This window comes from Netta rufina (assembly GCF_964035555.1).
Source record: "Netta rufina genome assembly, chromosome: 9".
Taxonomy (NCBI): Eukaryota; Metazoa; Chordata; class Aves; order Anseriformes; family Anatidae; genus Netta; species Netta rufina.
Genome location: NC_140132.1, coordinates 17380101 through 17405842, shown reverse-complemented (window position 1 = coordinate 17405842; position 25742 = coordinate 17380101). Strand labels below are relative to the sequence as shown.

At 46.6% G+C, this 25742-nt stretch overlaps 1 protein-coding gene across 2 annotated transcripts; it reads left to right on the top strand.

The window, feature by feature from the left end:
• Window positions 1–6145: 6145 nt before the first annotated feature.
• EIF4E2 (eukaryotic translation initiation factor 4E family member 2) lies at window positions 6146–24439 on the top strand. Of its 2 annotated transcripts, XM_084292166.1 has the most exons (8): window positions 6146–6259; window positions 6724–6838; window positions 8149–8283; window positions 10652–10756; window positions 13225–13377; window positions 13467–13603; window positions 21272–21350; window positions 23952–24439. In XM_084292166.1, the coding sequence occupies exons 1-7, from the start codon at window positions 6240–6242 to the stop codon at window positions 21315–21317; spliced, it is 711 nt and encodes a 236-aa protein (XP_084148292.1). In that variant the 5' UTR covers window positions 6146–6239; the 3' UTR covers window positions 21318–21350; window positions 23952–24439. The 2 variants fall into 2 exon arrangements, with proteins under 2 accessions (XP_084148292.1, XP_084148293.1); XM_084292167.1 differs by lacking the exon at window positions 21272–21350.
• The last annotated feature ends 1303 nt before the right edge of the window (window positions 24440–25742 follow it).

Below are 25742 nucleotides of genomic sequence, written 5' to 3'. Positions count from 1 at the left end.
TTTCACAATGTTTATGAAGAAGGACACATTTTTTAGATTTGTTTTCAGCCTTCCATAAATTCCTCCCATTATTATGTCTCCCCATTACTGGGCCATCCATACATTCACTGCCTATGAAATCTTATTAGGTGATTAGTTGAGAATGTTTATTGCACTAGAAAAAAACAATCATCAGAGAGCTTAATATAATTTGTGTAAAGGGTAATTCTCTGTCTCCTGTCACTGGAGTGGTTAACTGGGAATGTATTTGGGACAGCAACAGCCCTACGAGTTCATGCAGGAGGGACTGTGAGGCAGAAGGAATTCAGATGAAGATTCGTGCTGCAGCTAAAACCACCAGTCAGAATCTGCCAAAAGGGGTGGTCCTGTCCCCTTTGTCCTTGGCCATGTTCTTGCTGCTTCTGCTGCATCAGTGAGACAGCAGCCAGGAGGTGAGTGTGTTCAGACTGCTGAGCTAGCAGAAAACTAGTACTGCACCTAAAAATGAGAGGTTTTCCATGAGATCAGCCAAATTACTCACTTTATGACTCTGCGGTCACTAGATGCAGCCCTGGTGAAAAGGAAATGTGGGACTATTTGTTTTCAAGGCATCTTGCTTCTAGGTAGGTTACAGACAGGTTATAACATGAAACTACATGAAACAGCTTGCCCAGAATCATGCAGGAGATCTGCAGCACAGCAGGGAACTGAACCAGGTCTCTGAAGTCTAAGCTCATGTCCAGACCAGGCTACTAGTCCTGTCCTTGCTGTGACAGCTGAAAAGTGGCTCACCTCGGTTCACCCCTTCCATTTTTCCTGCTCAGTCTGTTTATGGTTCAAGGGACACTCTCCACTGAAGCCCAGGTACATTTGTTTGGGACTAGGCATGGTGAATCTGCCTGTGCTGTCAAAGTGCTCCAATAGGGCTGATGCCTGTAGGGGAGTGGACATGGGGGCAGAGGGCCCTGGCACCAGCTGGGTGAGGAGGGAGATGAGAGCAATGTTGAATTTTTGTGGGTGTTCTTGTCTTTCTTTTTGTCCAGATTTCTCTGATGTTCCTGAACATCCAGAGGGCCCAAAGAAATCTTTCTTCAGGACCTACACCTCTCCCCTTCATTGGCAATCTGTGAATGCTGAGTTTCCAAACTCACCATGAAACACTCTTGAAGGTGCTGATTTATTTATTATTATTTTTTATTTTTTTATTTTTAATAAAGTTTTGTAAATAGTTCAGGTGCAGACTTCTAATGTATCCTTGGCTAGAAGGTAAAAGCATCTTTCTGCTCTTTCCCAGGTTCAATCTGACCTCTGAGCTTTCTAAGTGGAGCTACAAGCCATGCATCTCCCTGTGGGAATTTAGAGAGGATTAGCAATAAATGGAAAGGGACTTCAGCAACAGTTGCAAATGCTGAAAAACACTGAACAGTCACGCCATCAAAAATAGCACCTAGGGAGGACTGTTATTTTAGTACAAGCTATGGGGTGGGAGGAAAGGAAACATGAAGAATAATCAAAACTTACTAAAACGAGGCAGCAAAGCTTATTTGCTTGGCAACTGAATCCTGTAGCCCTTATTTTGGTAATGTTGCTATTGGCTGGTTATTTCTTGGCACAGCGAGGCCCTGGAAGACTTCCTTAGAGGCCTGGCCTGGCCTGGCCATCGCAGGAGCAGCAAAGTGGGAGAGGCTGCAGCATGCTGGAGATGTTACTGCCCCAGGCCAGCTCTTGCTGTTGGGGGTGGAAATGAATTAATCTTCCTTTTTGGGGAAAAGACAAAGAAAAGCTTTATTACCTGTGATTTTAAGATTTTGAAGGTCAGGCTGACAATAGTTTTTCTCGCACAGAGTTCAGCTTGTTTTGGAAGGGCGTTGTGAGTGTCAGTTGTTATCAGAGCTGATAGGCACTGCAACACAACCAAGCGGGTAGATTAGAATCTCAGTATGTTTGAGTTTGACTGTGTAAGCAAACAGCTGCACAGAACTGCAAGTAGGTTACATTCTATGTACTATTTGATATGGCAGTATATCAACACATTGCTTTCTGGCCTTCTTTTTTTTTTCTTTCTTTTCTTGGACAGTGCACAGACTTGGAAGGAATACATTAGTAATGTTACCTTAATGTGGTCTACACACTGCAGCTGCCAAACGAGACCCACAGAACTCTTTCCTTTCTCCATGTGCTGCTGGAGGAAAAACCAGGAAGGATTCATGCTCAGGATTCATGCCATGTCTCCATCCTTGGGTCTCCTCTCTGCAGCAGTCTTGGAACAAGGAGAATCATTAAACCTGGGAGCTGTGCAAGATGATGCATCGTTGAGGCTCCCTGCTTTCCTGTGTGCACAAAAGAAAACACAGATTCTGCAATTCCTTTGGGTACTAGATAGAATCCAATTCAGGAATTCAAGCACTTGTTTTTTTCTTTCCTCTCCACCTTACTTGAGCTATTAATTAAAAGTCTGGACTTCCCACTGCTGTGAAAACCATTCTTCAAATTACTCTCCCCTGCAGAAAACAGCCTTTGCTCACAACAAGTGGCAGCAGCTAGGCACCTCATTATATTTGCATGTGTTTTCACTATGGTCAGCATATTTCAGAATCCCTGGCAACATCTTTGTTTCCCACAAAGGAGGAGGCCTGCGCCCACCTCCAGAGAGATGCAGTCCTGCCTACAGATGTTCCTGAGCAACATATTTGAGATCAGCAACACACCATTACCAGTGGATTCCTAAGGGCACTTTGCAGAAGCCAGGACACGTGGAAACTGTGTAGTAAAACTCGTAACAGCTTTATGAATAGCCTGTCTTCACCAGTTCCCTGACCCCCCAAGGGCAGAGATATGCCTTTTCATCTTTCGTCTGTCCATCATATGAAGTACTACAAGTGTTCATAAAAAAAGGTCACACTTTTATATATATAGTTACATATGTGTGCATGTATATGTAGTTACATATGGCTTGGTATTGCATATACATGTACATGTATATGTAAAATGAAAATCATGTGCAGGCATGATCTTTATTCATCACCCTGCTTCATACTTCAAAATCCTTGAAACAGATGTTCAGAAATCCTTACCTCCCATCCCATACAGTAGCAAGCTCTAGCTGACGTTGTTGTTATTTGAACTCCTAATGCTTTGAGTGAGATAACACCACCTCTTCCCTCCCTCTGTGCAATTAAGTCTTTCTCAACTACCCAGGGTTGAAGAGTTCAAAACTGGTCTCTGATTTATGGGTGCCAGAGCCTTGATGTGAGGAACTAGTGAGACCCCAAGCTCCAGCAGCCACCAGTAGGATCGGATGGCTGGCCACTCATGGTTCGCAGGCCACTCACGATTCCCAACACATCTCAAATGAGATGCCCCGCATCAGTGGCAGTGTTTGAAAAGTTTGGCTCAATTGCTTCACTGTGTGAGACCTGACATGCACACTGCTCTGTGCAACGGTGAGCAAACATTACCATCTAATGGCTGCTGGTGTTAATTACAGCTATAATTTCTGTTTTAACAATGAAGGCTGTTCCTTGTCTAAGCACGGGTACTCTGAAAACACTGTATGACTGGAAAACAAATGAACATGGAAAGGTAATAAAAGCAATGTTTATGATTTTGCTGTATCCATCAATCATCTCTGGTGGGGCAATGTAAATGGAAAAAAAATCCCATTGAACTGTTTCTGGGTAACATGACACAGTTGCTTTGTTAGCTATATAAACTGCAGATACATGAAAAATAACAGTCATAAATAGTAATGTATATATTAATAATAGTGAAAGCCCTCTAACATTAATAGTGAAAGCCCTCTAACATTTTAACAGTGAAACACGATCCCAATCTCTTTTATTTCCTTAGAGCAGGATGAAGTGGCTCCTGTCCCTTTCTCATGCAATGGCAAGGACTGCAAAACAGCCCTACATAATAGAAATGGTCTTTGAGCTCTGGTCTAAGAGTACCACTACGATGCAGAAGGCAGGCACAGCCTCTCTGTAAATGTCTTGTATCTTTATGTCATTGTGTGTTTTGTTGTCCTAGGGGGCTGGGCTCTACAGAAACGTATACACACCATGGCTAGGAAAGGCTCCAGTGACTGTATTAAATGGATTCAAATCGGTGAAGAATGCCTTGACTGGGCATGTACTTGTTTTAGGGATGTCACAGGAGGTCCCTGTGGGACTTTCTGTTGCGTATACTGAAATATTTTTAGCAGATCGAGCTGTTCAGAGAACAGAGTTTGGTACAATGCCTGCATCTACTTTTAATGGCTCTTTTCAAGATGAGTTGCTCTTGGCAGCAAGGGGAATGCTGTAGAACCACTGCTCCATGTCCTTCTCAAACGCTGGGCCCCAAATATACACTCAATACACAAAATTAATGAGTTTCCCATTCATGTACTAGCCTAGCCTACACGATTCTTAGTTGCTGAGCATGATACCAAGGTATCTCAAGAAGTCTTTAGAGTAAAAGGTGTAATAAAGAAATCTGCAATGATCACCCAGAAAAAACAGGACAAGCTAACGTGGTCATGGCTTTGAGAACTACAGCCAAGTGTTGACCTAAGGTGTAGGAGGAAACAGGTCATTTTGGGCAAGGCTTCACTTAGAAAACATGAGAAAAACTGTATTCAAGGGTATTTAAATGCCACAATTCTGAAGGTTAGTAGGGGAGAGCAGTCAGTCTGAAATGTGACAGTATATTAATGGTCATCCTTCACACATCTGGCCTCCAAAATCAACTTTAAAGAAATTAAGTGGTCATTTATTTCCTATACTCAGTGCAATAATAAACCTGGATCATAGCCACGGTTAGACATGGTTCAGCTGTGCACACTCAGGCTTTAAATGTCGTACACAGCCAAGATGTCATGGTGTTCCTTGTACTTGTGTTTCCATGTGCAGCTCTAAGAAACTTTGCCATCACTGTTGAAGCACTTAAACCCTGTGTTAATCAGACCAGTGGAGGCACTAACACACTTGCAGGATCTAAAAACACTTATTAAGGACGAGATCAGGAACCACCAGAAGAGCTGGGTGCCTGGAGAGCCACGAGACCTCACTGATGCATACTTAGCTCAGAAAATTAAGGGTAATAAGTATTTGTCCCCTGTACAGCTGCAACATATTTAAAATGCCTGTAGCTCAGATATTTCCAGCTGCCCTCCTACCTCCTCCTCCTTTTTCTTCTGAGAGACTGTTGACCTATTTATTTCTTTTAATTCAACCTCAAAAGCAAAATACTTTGTCTAAGTACTTGAGGACGTTCCTTGGCAGTCACCACGGAGGCAGTAATGTTGTTCCACCCTAGACTGAAACAAGCCTTATTGTACACTGTCTTCCTCAGTCAGTAAGATTATTTTTTCATAGAGCTACAAGGCTGTTGTCTTATCAACTTAGTATGGATTTTGTGATGCAACAAGCCCTTTTGCTGGAAATTTGCTATGTTATTTATTAAGACACTCTTAAATCCCATCATCCATTTACATCTACAGGCAAAGGATGACCCACGCTTTGTATTCAGAGATCACCATGACCCAGGTGATCACGGATCTCTTTCGGGAGGCTCAGACATCACCACTGATACTTTATGGTGGCCATCTGCGTGATGGTGTGTTTGAAGTACAAGGTGAGAAATGATGGGTTGTTAGACATTGGAACAGGCTGCCCAGGGAAGTGGTGGAGTCACCATCCCTGGAAGTCTTTAAAAGACGTTTAGATGTAGAGCTTAGGGATATGGTTTAGTGGGGACTGTTAGTGTTAGGTCAGAGGTTGGACTCGATGATCTTGAGGTCTCTTCCAACCTAGAAATTCTGTGATTCTGTGATTCTGTGATACTATAAATGTCACTGTCCCTGCTTGTGCCACAGTACTAGGCAAAATGCCATTGAGTCAGGGGTCCTAATCCTGCAGTGTAACGTGTTTGGGGCATTTTGAGTTAAACTAAAGCCATATAATATAATAAAGCCATGTAAACTTCCCCTTCTTTCCCTTGCCCCACGGGGCTGGCCCTAGCGCCACACCCAACATGGCGCCCGCCACCCTCCGCCACACTCAAGATGGCGGCCGGGTGCGTCGCTTTTCCGCTTCCGACGCTCTCCGCGCTCACGGCGCCGGGCCGAGGAGCGGCGGGGAAAGAGGGGGGGGGGCGGAGGTGAAGGCAGCGAAGCGGCGGCTGGGGGCTCGCGGCCGGAAGTCGGCGGAAGGCTTTGGGCGGCGGACCCGGCGGGGCGGAAGTGGCGGAGCGGACGGAGGTGGCGGCAGCGAGCGACGATGAACAACAAATTCGACGCGTGAGTCGGCGGCGCGGCCTGCCCCGGGCCTGACGGGACCCGGCCCTGCTCACGGTCCCGCTCCGACACCCGGGGCCGCCCCGGGCTTGGCTACGAGTCACCGGGCCCTCAAAGCTCCCGGGCTGGCTCGGGGGTTCCCGCCTGGCCTCGGGGAGCGGGCCCGGGCCCGGCCGCTGCAGCCCCCGGTTGTGGCGAGGCGGCCCTCGGTGGGGAAGGGGCCGCGGCCGTGAGGTGCTGGGGGGCAGGGAGCTGGCTGCAGGCCCTGGTGTTGTGCCTGAGGTGGCTGCCACGGGTGCTGGGCATGGGGAACGCCGCGTGTGGTGCTGGCCGCGTGGGCTGCCAGCCCGAGGTTTGTGACCTCGTGCCGTGTGGGGAGCTGGGGAGCGCAGAGCGGCTGGGTTTGGCGTGAAAGGTTTAGGCTGCGAGGTGTGACGCCTGCTTCCTGCGTGCCTTCTCCCTGTCAGATTGAAAGATGATGATAGCGGAGACCATGACCAGAACGAGGAGAATAACACACAGAAAGACGGTGAGAAGGAAAAGAACGACCGAGAGAAACCCCAGAGTACTACCAAGAGGAAGGTAAGGTGCTGGCACCTGCTTTCCCTCAGTAGGGTGTGAGGTGGGAGGGCTGGAGAGCCCTCAGTCCTGGGATAAGGGAGATGTCTTAAAGAGCTGTGGTCACTTCACGTGCTGTTACTGCGCTAGTGACAGCAGAGGGGCTGTGCTAGCATTTGAATAATTTGATTTAGTTTTCAAAGATATGTAATCTGAGGAGCGAAAGCTCCATTCACAGTTGTAGCAAGGCACAGCCAAGCTTTTGAGTAGAAATGAGTATAAAGCTTTGTTTTCTCCAAAAAAAAAACTTTTTTTTTGGAAGAGGACGTGGGAAGGACAGATTGACAGAGGTTTGCAGTTGGTTTACCAGGCTGTGTTTGTGCCACTGATAAAATGATTCAAGATGGAATCTCTGAGTGTCACATAGCTTTGTTAAGAAAGTGGATATATATATGTGTTGGTTTTTTTTTTTTTTTTTTTTTTTTTTTTTAAGTCTTGTACTTAATACTGTCGTGTCTGTAGTAATACAATCATTATAAACTTACTGTAGTCGAGAAGAGAATAGAGACTTAAGCCCTAGTTACTCCTGCAGCAGTATCTAGGGATGCATGATGGGGGCTTTGAGGCTTTTTTTCCCTGTCAGTTTTGACTCTTAGCTAATGAGTTCTTGTTAACCTCTTTTATGTGTATTAGAAGGCTTTTTAAATTGGAAGTGGATGTTTTGGAAATTGAAAAGACCTCTCTGCTGACTGCTAGCGATGGGTTCTGCCGAAGCTGCCATAACAAGTTCTGAGACAGACTAATCCTCCCGGAGTGGCGGGGTGTTGGTTGCTTAAGGGAGTTGTTGTCACCAAAGAGTTGTAATTGCTTTTGAATCATGGTTTAGCATAAATGAGTTTTACTCTTCCCAGAGATGAATGACTTCTTAATTCAGGAAAGCTAAACTCTCGTATTGCCATTTTTAGTTGGTCTTTTTTTTTTTTTAAGACAATCACAGTTAATTAGAAACAGCACCACTAAATTTTCCTTTTAGCTCTCATGAGAGATGCTTTTTTGTGACACTTCCCTGAGCGTGTTATTATTTCCTTAGCCATTCCTGCACTGCAAATTTCTAATATTCTTTGGAATAGTCAGCTGCTGTTAGCCTAATGTTCCATGTCAGACAACTAACAGAGATGGTATTTATTTTTTTTCTGTGAAAATAAGGATCAGATGTTTGTTTTTATAATCCGTGGGGGCAGGAACGTGTGGACTTTTGATGCTGTGAATATAATTATTTCCGTTCCTGCTTCTGAGGAGTTTATAAGGGATAAGCAAAGTTTTCTGTTCTGCAGGCAGTTGTCCCAGGGCCAGCTGAGCACCCCTTGCAGTATAATTACACGTTCTGGTACTCCAGACGAACACCTGGGAGGCCTACCAGCTCGCAGAGTTACGAACAGAACATCAAACAGATTGGCACCTTTGCCTCAGTGAGTATATCCCTGTTGTGCTTGTGTCTCGTGAGCGTGATGTGGCCGTCGTCGCTGGCTTGCTGAGTGTGTGCACGTGGACGCTGTGCTTCTGCTGTCAGGAACAGAGCTGAGTGTGATGTGCCGTGACTTACAGGTGAGTTCTTGAACCATACAGCATGGGACATGTCCTAAGCAGTTCTTTGCCCTGTGCTAGACAGCTGGGATATTAATGATAGAAATAAAAAGAAGTCACACGTAGCTTCAGTCTGCTAGCTGCAGCAAATCTTGACAGGTAAGCAAGAGAAAAGAAAGCAACAGCTCTTCTGGATGCCATGTAGCCGTGAAGCAGACAGTACAGTCCCTCCCGATGCTGTGCCAAGTGTTTCCATCACAAAGAATAATGAACAGGCATCAGGTGGCTGTATATGCAAGCAGCTGTTGGCCTGGTGTCTGTTGCCTTTCTGGAAGTGATGAGTGAGGTGCATTTGGTGCTGCAGTGAAGTAGTTAACAAAAGCAAGCTCCTCTCCCTTTTACCTTTTGCTGTTTACGGTTGTTTATTCCTAGAATGAAGGAAGTGCTGGAAGGGCGGGTAGTGTTGGGTTGTTTCATGGTGCTGGCAGTGTAAAACCATCATTAAGATGCCAAGGTACACAAGTAAAATAGGTCCTCGGTGTTACAGACACCACAAACAAAATCATTCTCACGGCTGGGAAGTGTACTGCCTGGTGGTTGCTTTGTTTGTTTGTTTTTAATCTAGTCGTTTCCCCAGATATTTCAAAGGCCCATGCAAAAATGAGTTCTTCCTACCAGTAAAACTATCTGCTGTGATGTGGGAATTTGTAAAAGAAAAGAATACAAAAATACCCTTTCATCTCTTCTGGAGGCTGCAAAAATATGCCTGTCTAGGCAGCTTGGTCGTGTTACTGCAGCCACACAGGGTAAAGGTGGGAGGAATTGCTCTGAGCATGTTGGGTCATGGGGAGCTACTGTTCCCCTGTGTGGTCAAGTACTTTTGGCTACTGCGTGGTGATCTGGCAATAACTTTGCAGTTTCTTGAATCAGTGTAGACTTAATAGCTCCTTAGAGGAAGAACTTCGCGTGTTCTGTTGTCTACTCTTTTTTGCAAGGAGTTGCTGGGAATGCTAGAGTTCAGCTAGGATGGAAGGGTGTTGGCCAGAAGATCTGCTGATGTGTTTGTTTCCAAATTCTGTTAGAGAGAACAAGCTGCAGGAAGAATTGTCTGAGCCAAAATCTAGGTTTGGGTTTATTCTTTGCTTTTCAGTAGAAAGCTCTGAAAACTTTTAAGTGCTAACCACTAGAGGGCATATGCACTTAGTGTTAAGATTTTGATTTCCACACTGCCTTTGGATGTGTCTAACAAAAATAAATTGTATCCGGCCCCACCTCAGTTTTGTTTCATAATTATATTGGCTATAAAAGCAAATTCCTGCTTGGGTGGCTGAGATTGGAGGTTGGAGCAGAATTCCAAGGGCTGACCAAGTCATCAAGGTCTCTGTTGAAGTACTTGGGATGATGCCTAACCTCTCCAGCTTCACTGCTGACCTGCTTAATAGCTCTTGTCTTACTGAGTAGAGTTCTCTTCAAACGTGGAAATTAGTGTAACATCTTCTAGTGCCTTGTTTTGTTTTAAAGGTCCGGCCTCTCTAAAATCCTTTCAGAGGATCTCAAAGGATAAATATTTTATTTTTAAGAATTAAAAATGCACACCAGACTGAAGTAGACACGGGGGCTGTCATGATGGAAACTGGTATTTTTCAAGTGGTCAAAGTGTACCATAGGAGGCTGTAAAGGGAACTAAAAATTTAAATAAAAGCTCCAAGTGGTGCCTTAAGATTTTAAAACAGCACCAGAATGCCTCTGTTGTCTTAAAATCTGGACAAGGCAAAATTAAATACAAAATATGTCTCGTTTGGAGGCTCCTGCAGTCTCCAGTAGCCCAGCGAGCAGTGGTTGAAGCAGGGATGATGTGGTCTTGTATAGGGAGGCTTGGCTTTGTTTGCTCTCGACACACATCCACTAATTAAAGTTTGGGCATTAGGATTTACACGAGATGTCTGGCAACTGTTTAGAGCAGATGCGATCTTAGCCTAGATTTCCTCGGACAAACACCAAGTATTTTTTGCAGGTACTTGTTGAATATTTCAAGTGGTCATCTGCTGATAGAAGCAATCAAAAACAGGCCACCAAGCTCTGATCCTACTGCTGCCTTATGGGTATCCTAACCACCACCCTTGTGCCAAGAAGGTAGAAGAGAAGAGGGAAGGTGGCTCTGGCTAGCTGGTATAGAAGGGGAAGCCTCTTCCTGTAGGAATCTTGGCTCTGATCTGTTTGGGCAGCCTCATTGCGTGGTTTGTGTCATTGCAGGTGGAGCAGTTCTGGCGGTTTTACAGTCACATGGTACGTCCTGGGGACCTGACAGGCCACAGTGACTTCCATCTTTTCAAAGAGGGGATCAAACCCATGTGGGAGGTGAGTTGGAACTCTCATTTCTGCCTCAGTATTATACCAGAGTGCTTCTACGGTGGACTCTTGTCACTAAAGGGCACTCCAGGCTTCTCTTGGGTGCAGCCCTTTCTTCTGGGTTTCCTGTAAAGTTCTCAGAACCCTGTCCTTGTAACCTGGTAGTCCTGTGATCCTCTGGCAGAGGAGGGCTGGACAGCGTTGCCTGGAACCCAGTGAGGAGGGCACCAACAAACCTCTGTGCCTCCTACGTGTTGACATTTTTCCCTTTATTACATCTTTGTCCAGTGACAGCACTGTGGGGTGTGGGGCTTTTCTCTAAATGGGCTCAACCTCTGTAAGTCGAGTCCAACAAAGATGGAAACCAAACCTCCTTTTTCAGACAAGGAAGAAGGAACACACATAGTTAAAAGCCTACAGCCGTGCAGAGCTGGAGGTGGGAAGAAGACTTAGCCCTTCATTTGCTTTTTTTCTTTCCTAAGTACTCGGTTCGCTTGTGTTCATTCCTATCCAAATCTGTTTAAAAAAAATATATATATATTTTTGCCCAGCAAAATACAAAAATGTATTTTTTGTCCAATTCCTAGCTGGCTTCCAGGACTGACCAATACCATTCGCAGCATGAGAATTTTATGTGTTGCTTTGCAGTACCTAATTATGCTGCTTGGTCCTGAGAAATTTATATGTGACCCTGGTTGGCAATTATTTTAAGCAAGGTGTTTTATAGCCAGTTACTGCAAATACAATTTATATAAAACGCTTAACCCTCTTTGGGCTTCCAGCGAGCTAGCTGCTCTCATAATGTGTCAACCAGAGAGACCACAAGTTAACAGAATTCCTATAAAGCATTTCCCTGTAGCCATTTTAAGTAGGAGGTGGAGAGGTTCTTTGTGGTTTTTTTTTTTTTTTTTTTTTTTTTTTTTTACTTCTGGCCACGATGCCTTCTTGTATTTGTAGAAGAGGATCCTTGCTGCTGCCCTTCTCTTTGCTGCTTGCTCTGCAGGGCTTTGTTTATGTTCCTTTCTCTTTCAAATTAATCCTTACATGCTGCAATTTTCGTAAGCACATATATGTGCCTGTAGCTCTGATCTCTTTCAGGATCCATCTGTGCCTTTTCTGGGTAAAGTCAGGAGCAGTAAGCGTAATGTTCCCTTGTGATTTTCTGGGCTGCAGATCATTATTATTCTGGTAAAGGGAAATCAAATGCTTGACTGAACCGAAGCTTGTTTAACCTGAAAGAAAACTAATGATAACCATAAAACACACAATACAGCATCTGCCTCCCAATCACTGTTCTCTTTCTAGCCTTGAACCTGCTTAGACCACATTTGAAGTATTTTGAGCAATACCACTTTATTTTCTGATCCCCATTAGGCAGTGTGGAACATTTGAGGAGCTAACCTCAACTCTCTGTTTATAAAGGCTGAGGTGTAGACAGCTTAATTCTTAGAGTGGAATGTTTACAACGTGGCAAACAAGGATGCTCAGTCAAAAAGCATTTTGCGTTTCATAGGAGTATGCCACATTCCTAGGATTTGTGCCGAATGGGATTTTTCACCTTGCATGTGGCTGCTGTCACGCTTTGAGGTTTGTCTGGAGCTGACACCTCCCCCTTTCAGCACGGGCTTCAGCACATACATGAAAACTGGGGATCTGCTGAATGCTGATGTTGTGCTGCCGTTTCCAGGTTTGCTCAGGATTGCTTCATTGGCACTTGCTGTCTCTGAGAGCACACAAACGTTTAGTTTTTTGAAGCCCTAACAAAGCTCTAAGGCTAAAATAAAGCGAGCTTTGTTACATGAAGATGGGTGGGGCTGCATTGCCTAGCATCTACAAGGTGTGACCCAGAGGGAATTGCAAGTGATTTGGCCAGGGATGTCCGGTGTTTACAGTTTCCCATGAGTTCTCTGTTTCTGTCCTAGACCTCCCTTCTCCTTCCCTTCCTAACTGCCACCTCTTAGACTTGTTCCTACTTCTCTCTTTGGCTTTGGATGGAATTTGTTCCCCTCTCACCTTGTAAGCGTTGCCAGCTAGTGTCATACAAGGGAATGCCACAGTGAGCATTCTGCACAGAGGATGAGCTGCTCTTGGATGTAGGCGTGTGTTCCCTGAAGCAGGGGAGTCTGTAGCAGTTTTCAGTACAACATATGGAGTTGCAATATTGAGGTGACAGACTGCGTGCTCAGCATAAGTATTTCCTTTCTTCTCTGCCCTGATTTTTGGGTATTTCTGTGGGTCAACACGGACTGGATCGTGAATTCAGCTGTATGTGTGATAATGTCAGTGGCTCCTGGTATGGGGGTATACTCTGCTGGTATGGGGGAGAAGTGAAATGCCTTTGCTTGAAAGTACCTCCAAATACCAACCCCTGGTGCCCCACCCAATCAATACGTGCTCCTGTCAGTGGCTCTGCTGTCTTGTGGGAAGGAGAAGAATTGCTGGAGGGAAACAAATCGATTTCTTGCCCGTCTTCCTAGGACGATGCCAACAAAAATGGTGGTAAATGGATTATCCGTCTGCGAAAGGGCTTAGCATCGCGATGCTGGGAGAATCTCATTCTGGCGATGTTGGGAGAACAGTTCATGGTGGGGGAAGAAATCTGTGGGGCAGTCGTCTCTGTCCGATTCCAGGTAAGCTGCTCTGAGAACCGGCCTGTACTTCCATTGGGCAGGGCTACAAAAAGCCCCCATCTGCTTACCCCTTCTGTACTGCTCCGTAGGAGGATATTATCTCGATATGGAACAAGACAGCCAGCGACCAGGCCACGACAGCCCGGATACGCGACACGTTACGAAGAGTGCTCAACCTACCTCCCAACACCATCATGGAATATAAAACACACACCGACAGCATCAAGTACGTGCGGTGGCAGGGGGAGGGCCCGCTGCTGGTTGCATGCGTGCTTGAGCAATTTAATGCAGGGCGCAAGACTCGAGGGGAGCGCTCACGTGCGTTGTGGTTCTTGCAGACAGCAAGACAAACAGCAGCAATTGTTGCCAGCGCGCTTTGAAAGCCAAATATCTGTATCGTTATTGTGTTGTTCTCAGGGACATTTGGTTCTAATAGTAAGACCTTATTCTTTTTGAGCGTGTAGTTCTGGGTTTTGTTAGCAATCCACCCAGCCTGTCACTTCGGAGATGGGCAGCCCAGTGTGGGGCTGCGGCTTGATGCATTCAGAGACGTGTGCAGTGGGGGGGACGAGATCATTTGAATAAATAGAGATTCAGGGGAATAAAGTGCGGAAGCTAAAGGGATTTATAGTGCCATTAGACTTATAAATGTTCTTGGGAAAGTGCTGTGTGAATTTACAGTGCTGTACAAATGATTTCTAATCATAATAAACGTCGTATATTAAGTCTTCCAGGCCCTGGTGACAGAGGCTCTTTAACAAGACTGGAAGATCACAGTACACAGAGAGGACAGCTGTATTTTTAAATAAACCTATTACAGCTTACCATACCAGGCCATTCAGGGTGACTTTTATTCCCACAACGTGACAAAGACTTGCACATATAGGTATTAGTTATAGGTGAATAATGTAATTTTTTCTTAAGTATATTATGAACCAATACACCAATTAGGTCATATGGGTTAAATTAACACTTGGAAAGGTGCAACCAGAAAAAGAAGTGAAACAAATTAATAAGACATTGATAGAGAAGCAAGCTTTCTAATCCAACCCTTAATCAAGGTCCAAGTACCTTTCATAACCCATTTTCGTTGTTAGCTTGTCCTTTCCATAGAAACACCTTCCTAGATAGCAAGCCGAGGAAGGTTTGGTGGGCTTAGTCCTGATTTTAGCAGAAAGCTAGCTTCTGGTTGCATCCAGTTTTGGGTGTGGGTCACTAGCAATAACACGCAGGTCTGCTTAAACTGCCTTTTAGGCATCTAGTGCTCCACATGGCCCTCCTGCCTGTGTGTGTGGGAAAGAGAAGGGAAGGGGAAATTATTATTATTGACAGAGTATTTTCCAGGCAGCTTTTTGGTTTCTGAAAGTTCCCACTTCTGTTGAAACCTCCTACTCATGATTTTGCTGGTAACATTTCTCATGTGCTTATTGCCAGGAGAGGGCACTATCAGCTGTCTGTCTGTGTTAGGAGATAGCAAAGTGCTCATGTGGACACATTCCAGGATATTTTGCTTCTGTTCAGCAGCAGCAGGCTGCAGCCTGTGGTAATGTGGCTTTGTGGTGTAAGAGGGGAGATGTTTATGTTCTCCCTGACTCTGTAAGGAAAGTTGTGTTCCAGCTGAGATGTTTGTTTGTGTAGCAAGTTTAGGATTGAAGTGATGTGGCTTTTCCTTAACAAGCTCTCCCCCCCAGCACATCCTATGAAGCCACAGAATGCTGCTGTCGCCATGTTTGTAATTGTTTTTGCTCTGGCAGGTGCCAGTCCTTGAGCGGTGCATCCAGCCTGGTGGTCTGATTTCCCTACAATAGTGTAACAGACCCTGTTTGCTGCCCTCTCTTGCTGCATAGCATCGAAGTTTCATTTTACTCTTCTGATGTGTGCTGCAAGAGAAGCTTGTCCAAGAACAACAGGTGTCGGAGGAGCCAGGCTTAGTAGTTCGGATGACGGTCGGGAACAGTTGTTAAATAGCAGGCTGACTTGTCTCCCACTTACTCTCCTGTGGGCAGGAGTGATAGGGAGAAGTTTGGTTTGCTGGTGTCCTAGCGAGGTAGGTCTGAGCAGTTAACCTTCCATCGTGTCTGGTATCACGAGAGCTCTTCTTTCCACGGCCTCGCTTGAGCTGCAGCAGTGTGATTTCAGTGCCGTCCCACATCTAATGGCACTGGTGTAATTCAGAGCAGAGCTGCTTGTCAGGGGGGTTTGTGTGGTGCTGCACGGACCGACTTATTGTGCTTTTCTCGCCTGGTACCAGCTCTGGCACGGAGGGAGGAGCTGCAGGCAGCCAGCTGCAGTGGCAGCGGGGCGGTGATGGTGCCTGCTTTGTTGCCAGAGGAGAGCAGGACAGCCCCAGCTCTCAGCCTGCCTCTGCTTGGCTGTGCCTCGCATCATTAAGGTTTTCTCACTAATGAAGAATCTCTTGTGTAACTAGTTCTATCCTCCATAAAGTCTGGCTCCTTTTCCTCACCCATCCATCAAGCCCTGTTGAAATACTGTCCGTCATGAATAAACTCCACTTATGCTGTGCATGTACCATGTGATTTATGACTCAGGAGGGCTTTCTAGCCAGCACTCTATATTCACACTCTGGCTGTGTTTTATGAAAGGCTCTAATGGAAGAGCTGTGCTGTAGGCTTTGTCAGGGCTGCCTTTCTAGGGGGGCTCGTGGCATTTTTCATTTGTATGGGCTGCATCTCTCCACTAGAGCTCTGCTCATGTGCAGGGTTTGATTGGCATTGATTGTGCTTCAGGGAAGGGAGCACGCTTAGCAAGAAAAGAACAGGCGTTTCTCAAAACCTTGACTTCTAGGTAGTGAATTGACCTGGATTAGCTTTTGACACACTGTAAATGAATGCTTCTGTAGAAATTGGTAGCATGCCCCTCGCTGTGGAACCTGAGCACTGTGTTTCAGGTTTTATATATTCCTTTTGTGATGTTGCATTTCATATTAACTCATTTTTAGACACCATTTTTCATGAGTTGTCAGTGAGGCTGCAGCCCCCTTTGTTTCAGAAGGCGGTGGTGCTGCCAAGCTGCTTTGGAAAAGTATCTGTTGCTTCACAGCTATTCCAAGGACCTATTCTGCATTCCGTCCCTTCAGCTCTCAGCGGTGGGGCTTGTGCATTTAGCTAGATAAGCAGATCTTTCATTGCAGTTTTCCCATGTTCGTCCTTTCTCTTGCTTGCAATATTGACAAGCTGCCTAAATCCCAGCAAGTGGAAGGGTCAGCCTAGTCTGTATTAATTTCCAATCTTGTTGGAAGAGCTAGAGAAATCTGTTGGACTCTGCTTAATTCCAGGGGATTTATAGTACCTTAGGCGTTACAGTGCTGAGCACCTGAAAAGAACCTGTGACACTTTTTGGGCTACCTTGTTTCAGCAGCTGGAGAGAAAGCACTTCTTTGTTCTCTCAGAGGTGGATGAAGAGGTGCACTCACCTGAAGTGAGCCACTTCATAGGTCCTGTTCATCAGTGTTGTTAACCTTGGCGGTGACAGCGTCCAGCAGGTTACAGACAGCAGTACTCTCTATGGTTTGAAATTAAGGAAAAAAAGGAAGAAAAAAGTCTGTTTTGCTGTCACAGGAGGTGTAATGTTGTTGATTTTTTTTTTTTTTTTTTTGAAAGCAGTGTTGCTGACCACAACCTACTCAAGTCTCGGTGAAGCCACTGAAATTATCCAGGCAGGTCTGTAGTGGGTGAACTGCAGTCAGGAGTGTGGTGGTGGGGAAATGATCACCGTAAGGTTTGATTTCAGTTTTTTTTCAGGTGTGTAGTGTAAAGGGCTTGGCTGTCCTGCATACACCCTTGCTCTGCCTGGGGTTATCAGCCTTTTTTTTCCCATTCTCCTAACTGTGGGGTTGGTGGTCTCCTGTGCTGAGAGCTCCCACCTGCAGAACCATCCAGGAGGCCCAGGCAAGTTCAGCAGCGCTGCTTCGTGTGACAGGAGAGGCCAGACCTTCACAGTGTGGCCATGCTGCTGGCTTCCCCTGAGCCGCCTGGGTCGGAAGCATTTTGGTCGCTGGGTGACTTTATGGATCGTCCTGTCAGCTCTAAAGCAAGGCTGCTTTTTCTGAAAACAAAGCTTCAGTTATTTGTAAGTGCCTGCTGCAGTGAGAGCTGAGCAGCGTATAAAACTCTCCCTTCCTTTCAAAGTCACCACTGATAACTAATGGGACGGCTCGAGTAAATGAGAAGAATAGTTGATCTTAATAGGGCTGGCACCGGGTTCGTTTCACTGCGGGCAGTTGGAGGAAACGGCCTTGGACTATATTTTGGCTAGGAAACAAGCAGATATCCTAAGGAGGGAGAAAGGGTATGCGCTGCAAGAAGAGTGCAGGGGCAACGTTCTCGTGCCAAAAATAAAAAGGGGAGGCAGGGAATGAGGTCTTGAATCCAAGGGAAATATGACAGGAGAAATCCTCATGGAAGGGGGAAGTGTTTGGCAACGTCAGTGCCCCTGAGCCAGTAGGCTGGAGGTGGCGGGCTGGGGAGAAGTCTCCTTTGTTGTGTCGGAGTTCAGCCAGTGCTTTAATTATTGTGTTAACTCTGTTATGTTTTTGTAGCGCTGGTTTTCATTTGCTTGCTGATTTCCAAGGACGTTAGGAGTTGATACTCTTCGGTGCTGCCATCCTGTTTGTACCAGCTTTGCCTTTGGCTGTTCAGATGGTGTGTGCAGGGTTAACCTCGTTTAAAGTTACACGGCTTCCACGTGGGGCCCTAACACTGCTGCCTGTCAGCGGCAGGGCAGGTTGCCCTGGGTCTTGCCAGCTCTAGAGAGCTGCGTTGCTTCACCCTCATTCCATCCAGTCTGACAAGAGGAATAAAAGCTAGAGGAGTGTGGTGAGGTTCCAGACCTGAGGCCCTGCAATACTGGCTTCATTTGTTTATAGCTCCTTTCTCCAATTCCAGTAACACTTCCAGGTGCTGGAAGTCTAAGAGCACTTCCTTAGACTTGAGCTTTGACATGATGGGTTCGCTGCCTTGTTCTTGATCACTTTTGTATATTTTATTCAGAAAGGTCTCTCTCTTTGTAAGAGGTTCCCATATCCTGGTGGCCTGTCTCTTACCAAAGAAGCCACTATAATCTATTCCATGTTTCTTTTCAAGGAGGTCAGTTCAGATGTGTACATTTCAAAGCTGTGATGGCTTCCTTCTTAGCCTGTGCTACAGATTGCCAGGTATAGGAAAGGATTATTTCAGGCTACCAGAATACCAGATTTTTTTTTTAAAGCTGTTGGTCTGTAGGCTTGTCACAAGGTTCCTGGTGGCTTTGGGCAAAGCCTTTAACCACTCTGAAGAGCATGAGGAGAGGGACGGTCTCTGGTGAGTGTTGTGAAGGTAGCATGTGCTATGAGCTCCCCACCTCTGTTTTTAGCTACGGAAGCAGATGGAAGGGAGGCAGGGCTGCACAGAAAAATATCAAGGGGAACTGCTAGGACTTTGAGGGTGCTGTGGGGAGAGCTGCCGGCACTACTTGCACAATTGTGATTTGGAAAGTCCCTTGAAGCTGCTGTGGTTGCTCTTCCTCTTTTTGCTCTGCTGGTGGCTCCTTTTTTGCATTATTTTTTTTCCTCCAACTTGCTGAGGATAAAGGGAGCCCTGCTTGCATCCCCACTCTGGGTAGTGGGGGAGAGAGTGGGAAGTTTCATCAGTTGTGGGTCAGGAATGAGCGTGGAGGACCAGCTCTGGCTGGCTTTATTTAGCCTGCTAATGTTTCCATTTCCCATCTGTTCAATGGGAATAACCCAAGTGTTGGGGATCAATTCACTGAGTATCTGATCGCTGCACACAGACAGTATAGCACCGAGGTACTAAAAATGTCTATACATAAAAATAACCTCTTAGACTCTCTGGCACCGTGCCTTTGGCACATCACAGGCCATAAAGATTCTGCCAGATGAAATTAACTGGCAGCCTCGTTCGGTACGAAATGGAGAGCAGTTTGCTCCGCTAGCATAGCTTAGGTACATTAGGGCAGACACATCTTAGTGGATTTTTTCAGTCAAGTCAGCAGATAGTTGGAATAATTAGTGCTATAATATGTATGAGGGTCTAAACTTAAAAATTCTTGGCTAGGAGATCTTTTTCTCTGTCTGCGAGAAGGACTTGGCAGCTGAAGGACTATGTGCGTGATGTTATGTGATGTTGGAACAGGGGACTCCTTGGTTTGAAAGGGCCAGTACATCATCAATTATGTTGACAAATAACCTTGTGTCCCTTTTGTAGAGAAAAGTTATCAATTTGGGTAGAACTGCAAGAGAAGAAAGAGAAGATGTGATCGGGGGTGATGGAAATGTGGTAGAAATGGGAGCATGGGAGGCTGAAGGGAAGCCATGAAGCTAGAGAGGAAGCTGGAGATGTAGCTAGCTTTCCAACAGCATTCAGCAGCGAGGAGGAATTCAAGTCAAAAGTTTGTCTTTCCCCTAACTTTCTTCTGGAGGGAGGCAGTTGTACCCCCAGTGTCTGGTACCGTGGCTTCAAGGGTTGGTGTCTGAGGATCAGCTCAGAGATTCCAAGTAGCTTTGGGACTTCTGTGGATGACTGTTATTTGTCCCTCCTCCTCAAGATCAGAAAGGTTTTGTGCTCCCATGGGTGCTCAGAAGATGGTTTTTGTCCCCTCAAAAGAAGGATTTGCTGTCGTGTCTTATGGGAAGGTAGTGTCACAGATCCAAGATGGGCATCACAGTGGCCCATTCTTGCTGTTATTCTCTGTTAATTTGGGCTGCGACTTTGCTGGGAAAGAGCATGTGACAACTGAGGTGCTTTTGCAGTTGCTGACTGGGAGCTTGACTGTGTGAGGTTCAGGTGTAGGAGCCTGTGGGTCTGTTTTGGGCACGGATGCTGACTAATAGAGAATTTCCGTTTCTGTGCTCCCCTGTAATGTCGATGACTTGGTGAGGTAATGCAGAGAACAAGATAGGAGGTAGCTGCAGCAAAGTACCAGCGACAAGGTCTGCGGAACAGCTTGGGTTTATGGCTGACCTGGGTTCCCTTTAAGGTCCCTCCTGCTCCATGGGACTTTGGGGTTGGTAAATGGCTTGGCATGTGCTGTAGGCATCAACACTTGTTTTGCTGGGCCTGGAGAACGATGAGGTTCTTTGGCATCTCTCATCCCAGCAGCTAATAGTCATGCTCACGTTAACCTCAGCATCTTTTCCCTGAGAGGGCTTTCAGTATTCTGCCTTCGTAAAACAGACAGCAATTTTTCAGTCTGCTAGCTTTGTCCGTCAGTAGCATCCTCCACCAGGGAATGCAGCGTTAGGCCTGTCCCTCTGACTTGTCTGAAAACATTTTCGTTTCAAAGAGCTCTGGTGTTTTTATTGGGCTGTCGTTAACAATGCAGGTTTACAGTAGGAAGTGAGACTTTCTAGTAACGATGGGATTCTGCCGCCTGATGGAAGAATGGCCTGATAACTAAGCCACGTGGCAGTAAAAACACCCTGTTGGAGGGATTGCTACATACTCAGATACGTGGTGAAGCATGAGGCCAGTAACCGGCTGGGTTTAACCAGCCAAGAAGCGTGACAATCCTCCAGAAACACGTAACATGGGCTGTTTTATCACTGATAGGAAATGGATCTTCTGTGTGCGACTGGGAAGGTCGTACCTGTCCCTGGGTATTAATGTGGCTGTATCGCCAGCAGCCGGTGGGAACGCTTCATGGCTGTGCAGAACGTAAAAGCTGCCTCGCGCTGTCAGATGTTTGGCTGGGTTTTAAGGATGCTTCTATCCACTAGGGCTATCAGAGAATATTGCCTTGCTCTCTGAAGACAAGTGCCTTTCAAACGCCATTGAATGTTTCTGCTCTCGTTAAAAGTTAAGAAGCCTTTGATCTGAAGTGCTGGTTTTTTTTTTTGTTGTTTTTTGTTTCATTTTTTTTTTTCCCTCTGGCTTGCCAGGGCCTGGGAGGAGTTTCATGGCCTGGTGAACAGCAGTGGCCGCTGATCGAACGCTCCCCCTCCCTCTGTCACACGCAGGGTAGGGCCTCATCTTTCTTCCTATGTGACTTCACGGCATACCTCTCAGCTTCCAACCCTCTTCCCGTGGGCTGGCATGTTTTCCTCTTGCCTCGTGGGCCTGATGGTGGCCTCATCCCACTACTGGCTCTTTCCTAAAGGTCAAAACATATTTTTCCCCCCCCCCCCCCTCAACCAAAGGCACCGACATTCACAGTGGTCTGCATTCACTCAGCATTTTCTGATACAATGCTGCGTGCTGTTTTGTTAATGTGTCCTTCCTCTGTGCGAGCCGGTTGTATCCCAGACCTAGTCCCAGGAGGCTGAGAGGTACGTCTTCAGCTTGGGTCTGCTGCCTAGGGCTGACTGTTAGTGGTAAATGAATGCTGAGCACATCCCTCGGATGGACACCGCGAGAGGCGCCCGGAGCTTGGCATACACGCCTCTGCTCCTGACAGTGGGCTGGGGCAGAATAAATTAGTCTGTCAATAAAAACTTGTTCAGGAAGGACACGCAGGAGCTACTGTATTTAGAAATAATAACGCTGTGGCTAATGAGATGAAACCACCTGCTACTTCTGGTAATGGCAACCGACCACGTGCAGGGAAAACAGGCAAGGTGAGCTCGGTGCCGTTGTGAGCCTTGCAGCTCAGATTGGTTTCCCCTCTAACCCTGCTTCCCCAACAGCAGGCCATTTCCTAAAAAGAGATCTAGCACGAGGCCTGGTGAGGAGGGTTGTGTTTGGCTGTAGCCAAGTGGGATTGCTGCACTGCCGAGTGCCAGAGTAGAGGAATCTGCTGGAAGGAACATTCCCCAGCCCAGTTCCCACCCTGTGGTGGAGTGTAGCTGCTCCAGTGCAGCCGAGCATCGAGGGGTCACTGGGAATCCCTCTGCTCCCAAACCCTCCTTCCGCAGCTTTGGGCAAGCAGTGCTCTCATGGCCTGCTCTGAAGTCACGGCTGAAATAACCTTTCCTCACTGATTTGGCTTTTTGTGAGGATCGATGTTTACAAAACATCACGCAGGCACACAGGAGTGTTTTTATTGTTGAGGGGACATTCAAGTGACCCTCCAGAAGAGAAAACAAGCTCACTTCACGAAACACCAGGCTCAGAAGGCAGAACATGTGCCAAGTGGGTAGGAAAACAGTGACAGAGTTAGTTTAGCTCTCGACTGTAGTGAGCTACCCACCAGGGAGAGCAGCGGTGAGCAGAGGGCCGGGGCGCCACGATAGGGGTGAAAAGGGGAGATGTAGGAACCCGCCCAAGAAAGAACTAAACTCTGCCATCCTCCTGAGGTAGATGACACGGGTGAAAGTACTGAATGGGACGGAAAGTCTAATTGCTGTTGCAAATTAACTGGAATCCAGTTAATGAATCCTGAATCATGTTCCCAGATGGCAGCACAGCCTGCTTTGCTTGCAAGTACAAAGGTGAACCCCAGTCTCCTACAGATGGCCTCCAGCATGGTTTTGTGCTGTCATTTAATAGCAGAGTAACTTGTTTAACTCTCCTAAAGAGTGTTTTTGACTTCCTTCTGCTCCTCCAGCTCTCCAGCTTGCCTCCTGGAGCTGTTCCAGCATGCACTGTACTGTGATGTTACAGCTACCACGTGGCTTTTAGCAGCACACAAAGCTAGCTCAAGGGTTGAAACGGGGTTTTACAGCCCTGCAAAGCACCTTGCTTCTGAAGCCGTGAGCTGCCTTCACTCTTCAACACGGCTCTGCCAATTTGTTGTGATGTATGCTGGGTTATCCCTAGGTGCTTGGTTTGGGCATCTTACTGTCCTGCCCTCTTAGGGGAAGGGGCACCAAACCCATCCTCTCCAAGTAATTGTCATCTCGTTTAATTGCCTTTGAATAAGAAAAAAAGAGTAAAAAACCAACAACAACTCCCCAACCTTTTTATTAATGAGTAAATATGGTTTGCCTGTTGCTGCTGCTCACAGGCCAGCAGTAAGCATTAACACAGGTTTCTGTAACCTGCCCCATCTTCAATTGCTGCCTCGTGCTGCAAGATGACACAAACGAAGGTTGTGGACCAGCAATCCTTTCTTTGGCAGTAGTCCCATGGCTGTACTCACGTGAGTAAAAGCTGCTGAAGAAGCTCTGCTATTTAAACTTTGGAGAATGTCCTCTTTGGATTAAATATTCTTTCAAGGCAGGAAAGACCAGAGGCCTAAACTTGTTGATAGTGGGGAAAAAAGGAACTAGATATGAGGCACTGAGGCAGGAGAAGGCTTCACTGCCAGTATATTTGTGCTTCAAGCAGAATCCCTGAGGACAAACATTTAGGAAGGAAGGGATCTTGCAAATTTAACTCCCAAAATCTGTCAGGGAAGTTTGCAGTGCCTGTCGTGCTTTGTTCACGGGAGATACCACTTTTTTGATTCCTGCTGAATGGGAGCAAACCAAGAGCTTGTGTTGAGGTGTTCTGGAGCAGCAGGTTGGCTTAGCAGGAAGTCTGTAGTTAGCAAGTTCTGCTTAGGAGGTTTAACGAGCATTGTTTTGGGTGACAACACATTGCTGGGATGGCAGCACTGATAGCCACGGTGGGTGGAACCTTGGGGTGCTGTGATCTGAACAATGCGTATCTTTAACCTCTTTTTTTCCCTTTGTTTTCCAGGGATAATTCAAGCTTTCGAAACACAAAAATCACATTGTGAGAACAAGAGTTGGCACTAAGCTCCTCTCTCCGTGTTGAAAGCACTGAGAGGTCTCCACCAGTGCCCTCCGACCTCTGAAGGGACTCATGGGCCACTCTCGCACTCCTCCTTGGAGGAAGGATCCATCTGAAGCCCTCCAGCAGCGGTGATAATAGAGGCTGATTTTGTCATACACAAACTTTTTTAGCAGTGGGGCGGGAGGCCAACCTTTCAATTAGCAGCGTGCCCTCGGGGCCGCATCTTGCAGCACTTTCCTCTCTTTCTGTACACGGCATGCAGGATCTCTGGGATTCTGCCTTGACGTCGGAGCCTTTTGCTGAGGGATACCAGTATTAAAAAAATCTCTCTGCAGCTGGGAGGAGCTTCCCAGTTGAGAGTCAGCCCTATGGTTTTCAAATGCCCACTTTCAGCTCTGCCAATAAATTATTGGGTCTCTTTGTTTCTTTCAGTCTTTTTATTTTTATTTTTTTTGGTCTGAAAGTGGTGGGGTGGTATTTCCCTAGTCTGTGGTAAGACCATAGGCCTGCTTCTGTGGGTTCCATAGGGCAACTTCCTCTCAGCTACCTACCTGCGTGACCTTCATGATCTGGAGCTACAGATATAACTTTAAAAAATTAGGTCGCTTTGTCTTTACATCTTCTTCATACTCCCTGGTCAGCAGTGCCTTGCACCCAGCCTTCCTTGCTGGGAGAGAGGGCTGCAAGCTGCCCTTAAACTAGGACAAAGAGGTGTTTGGTGTCACTTAGTTGCTTTATTCCAACTGTCTCAGTGGAGAACCATCAGGAAAAGCTGAGTTCAGGGCTGTGCGTGCTTCTGTGGGTGGCTGAGGTCTGCAACTCTCCAGCCCTCTGGGAAACTGGACCCCAGTGGCTGTAGCAAAAGAGGGCGATGGCTTGGATGATGGCTGCTGAGTGGGAGCTGTGACCAGAAGAGGGACTGAGGGTGACCCCTTGTCTTCTGTCCTCTGGGGTGAGGCTGGACTGATCGGTTGTTGCTTGGAAAGACAGCAAGGCTGCAGTTCAGATGCCACAGAAACAACAGGAGCTAATTATTTCCTCTGATGCTGCTTGAGTACAACACTAATTGTGCTCATTAACAGCTTTAGCCTTTCCCCTCTTCCTTGGGGAATAGCACAATTGCCTTTCATTTTGAATAGAGCCTTTGCATCGGGCCTGAGAGGGAGGCTCTGGCCAGAGCTGGGGCACACCTCCTGCCTTGGGCACTCAGTCCCAGTGCAGAGGGGCTGCTGGGACCAGTTTGGTAGTGACCACAGAACCAGTAGCCTGTGAGGGAGAGATAGCAGCCTTGGGGGCCAGGAGACCTCCAGCCTTATGGCTCCAATCACAAATTCCTGGTGTTGTTATTGAAGTCTAGACTGAAGGCAGGCAGGACTGGCAGAGAAGGCAGCCTCAAGTATTCTTCCGAGGGGTTTGTTTTCCACGTTGAAGGTTTCAGTCCAAGGCAGTAGCGCAGTGACTGATGACTGCCTGCTCCCCATGGCCACACAGCTTGTGCCTGCTGGCACCTGGCTGGGCAGGAGGGCAGGGCAGTTTCCCTGGCTGTAGCATCACTCTTAGTGTTTCTCGGGACCCCACGGTCCCGTTCCTGTTCCTGCCACTTGTTTGCCACCAGCTTTCAACCAAATGCTCTTTCCCAGGCGCAGTTTGTTTTCCCTGCTGTGATCAGGTACTACTACGGCTGCTACTTAAAATTCCTTTTAAATACAACTCTCCCCTGCTGCTCTCTGGTAT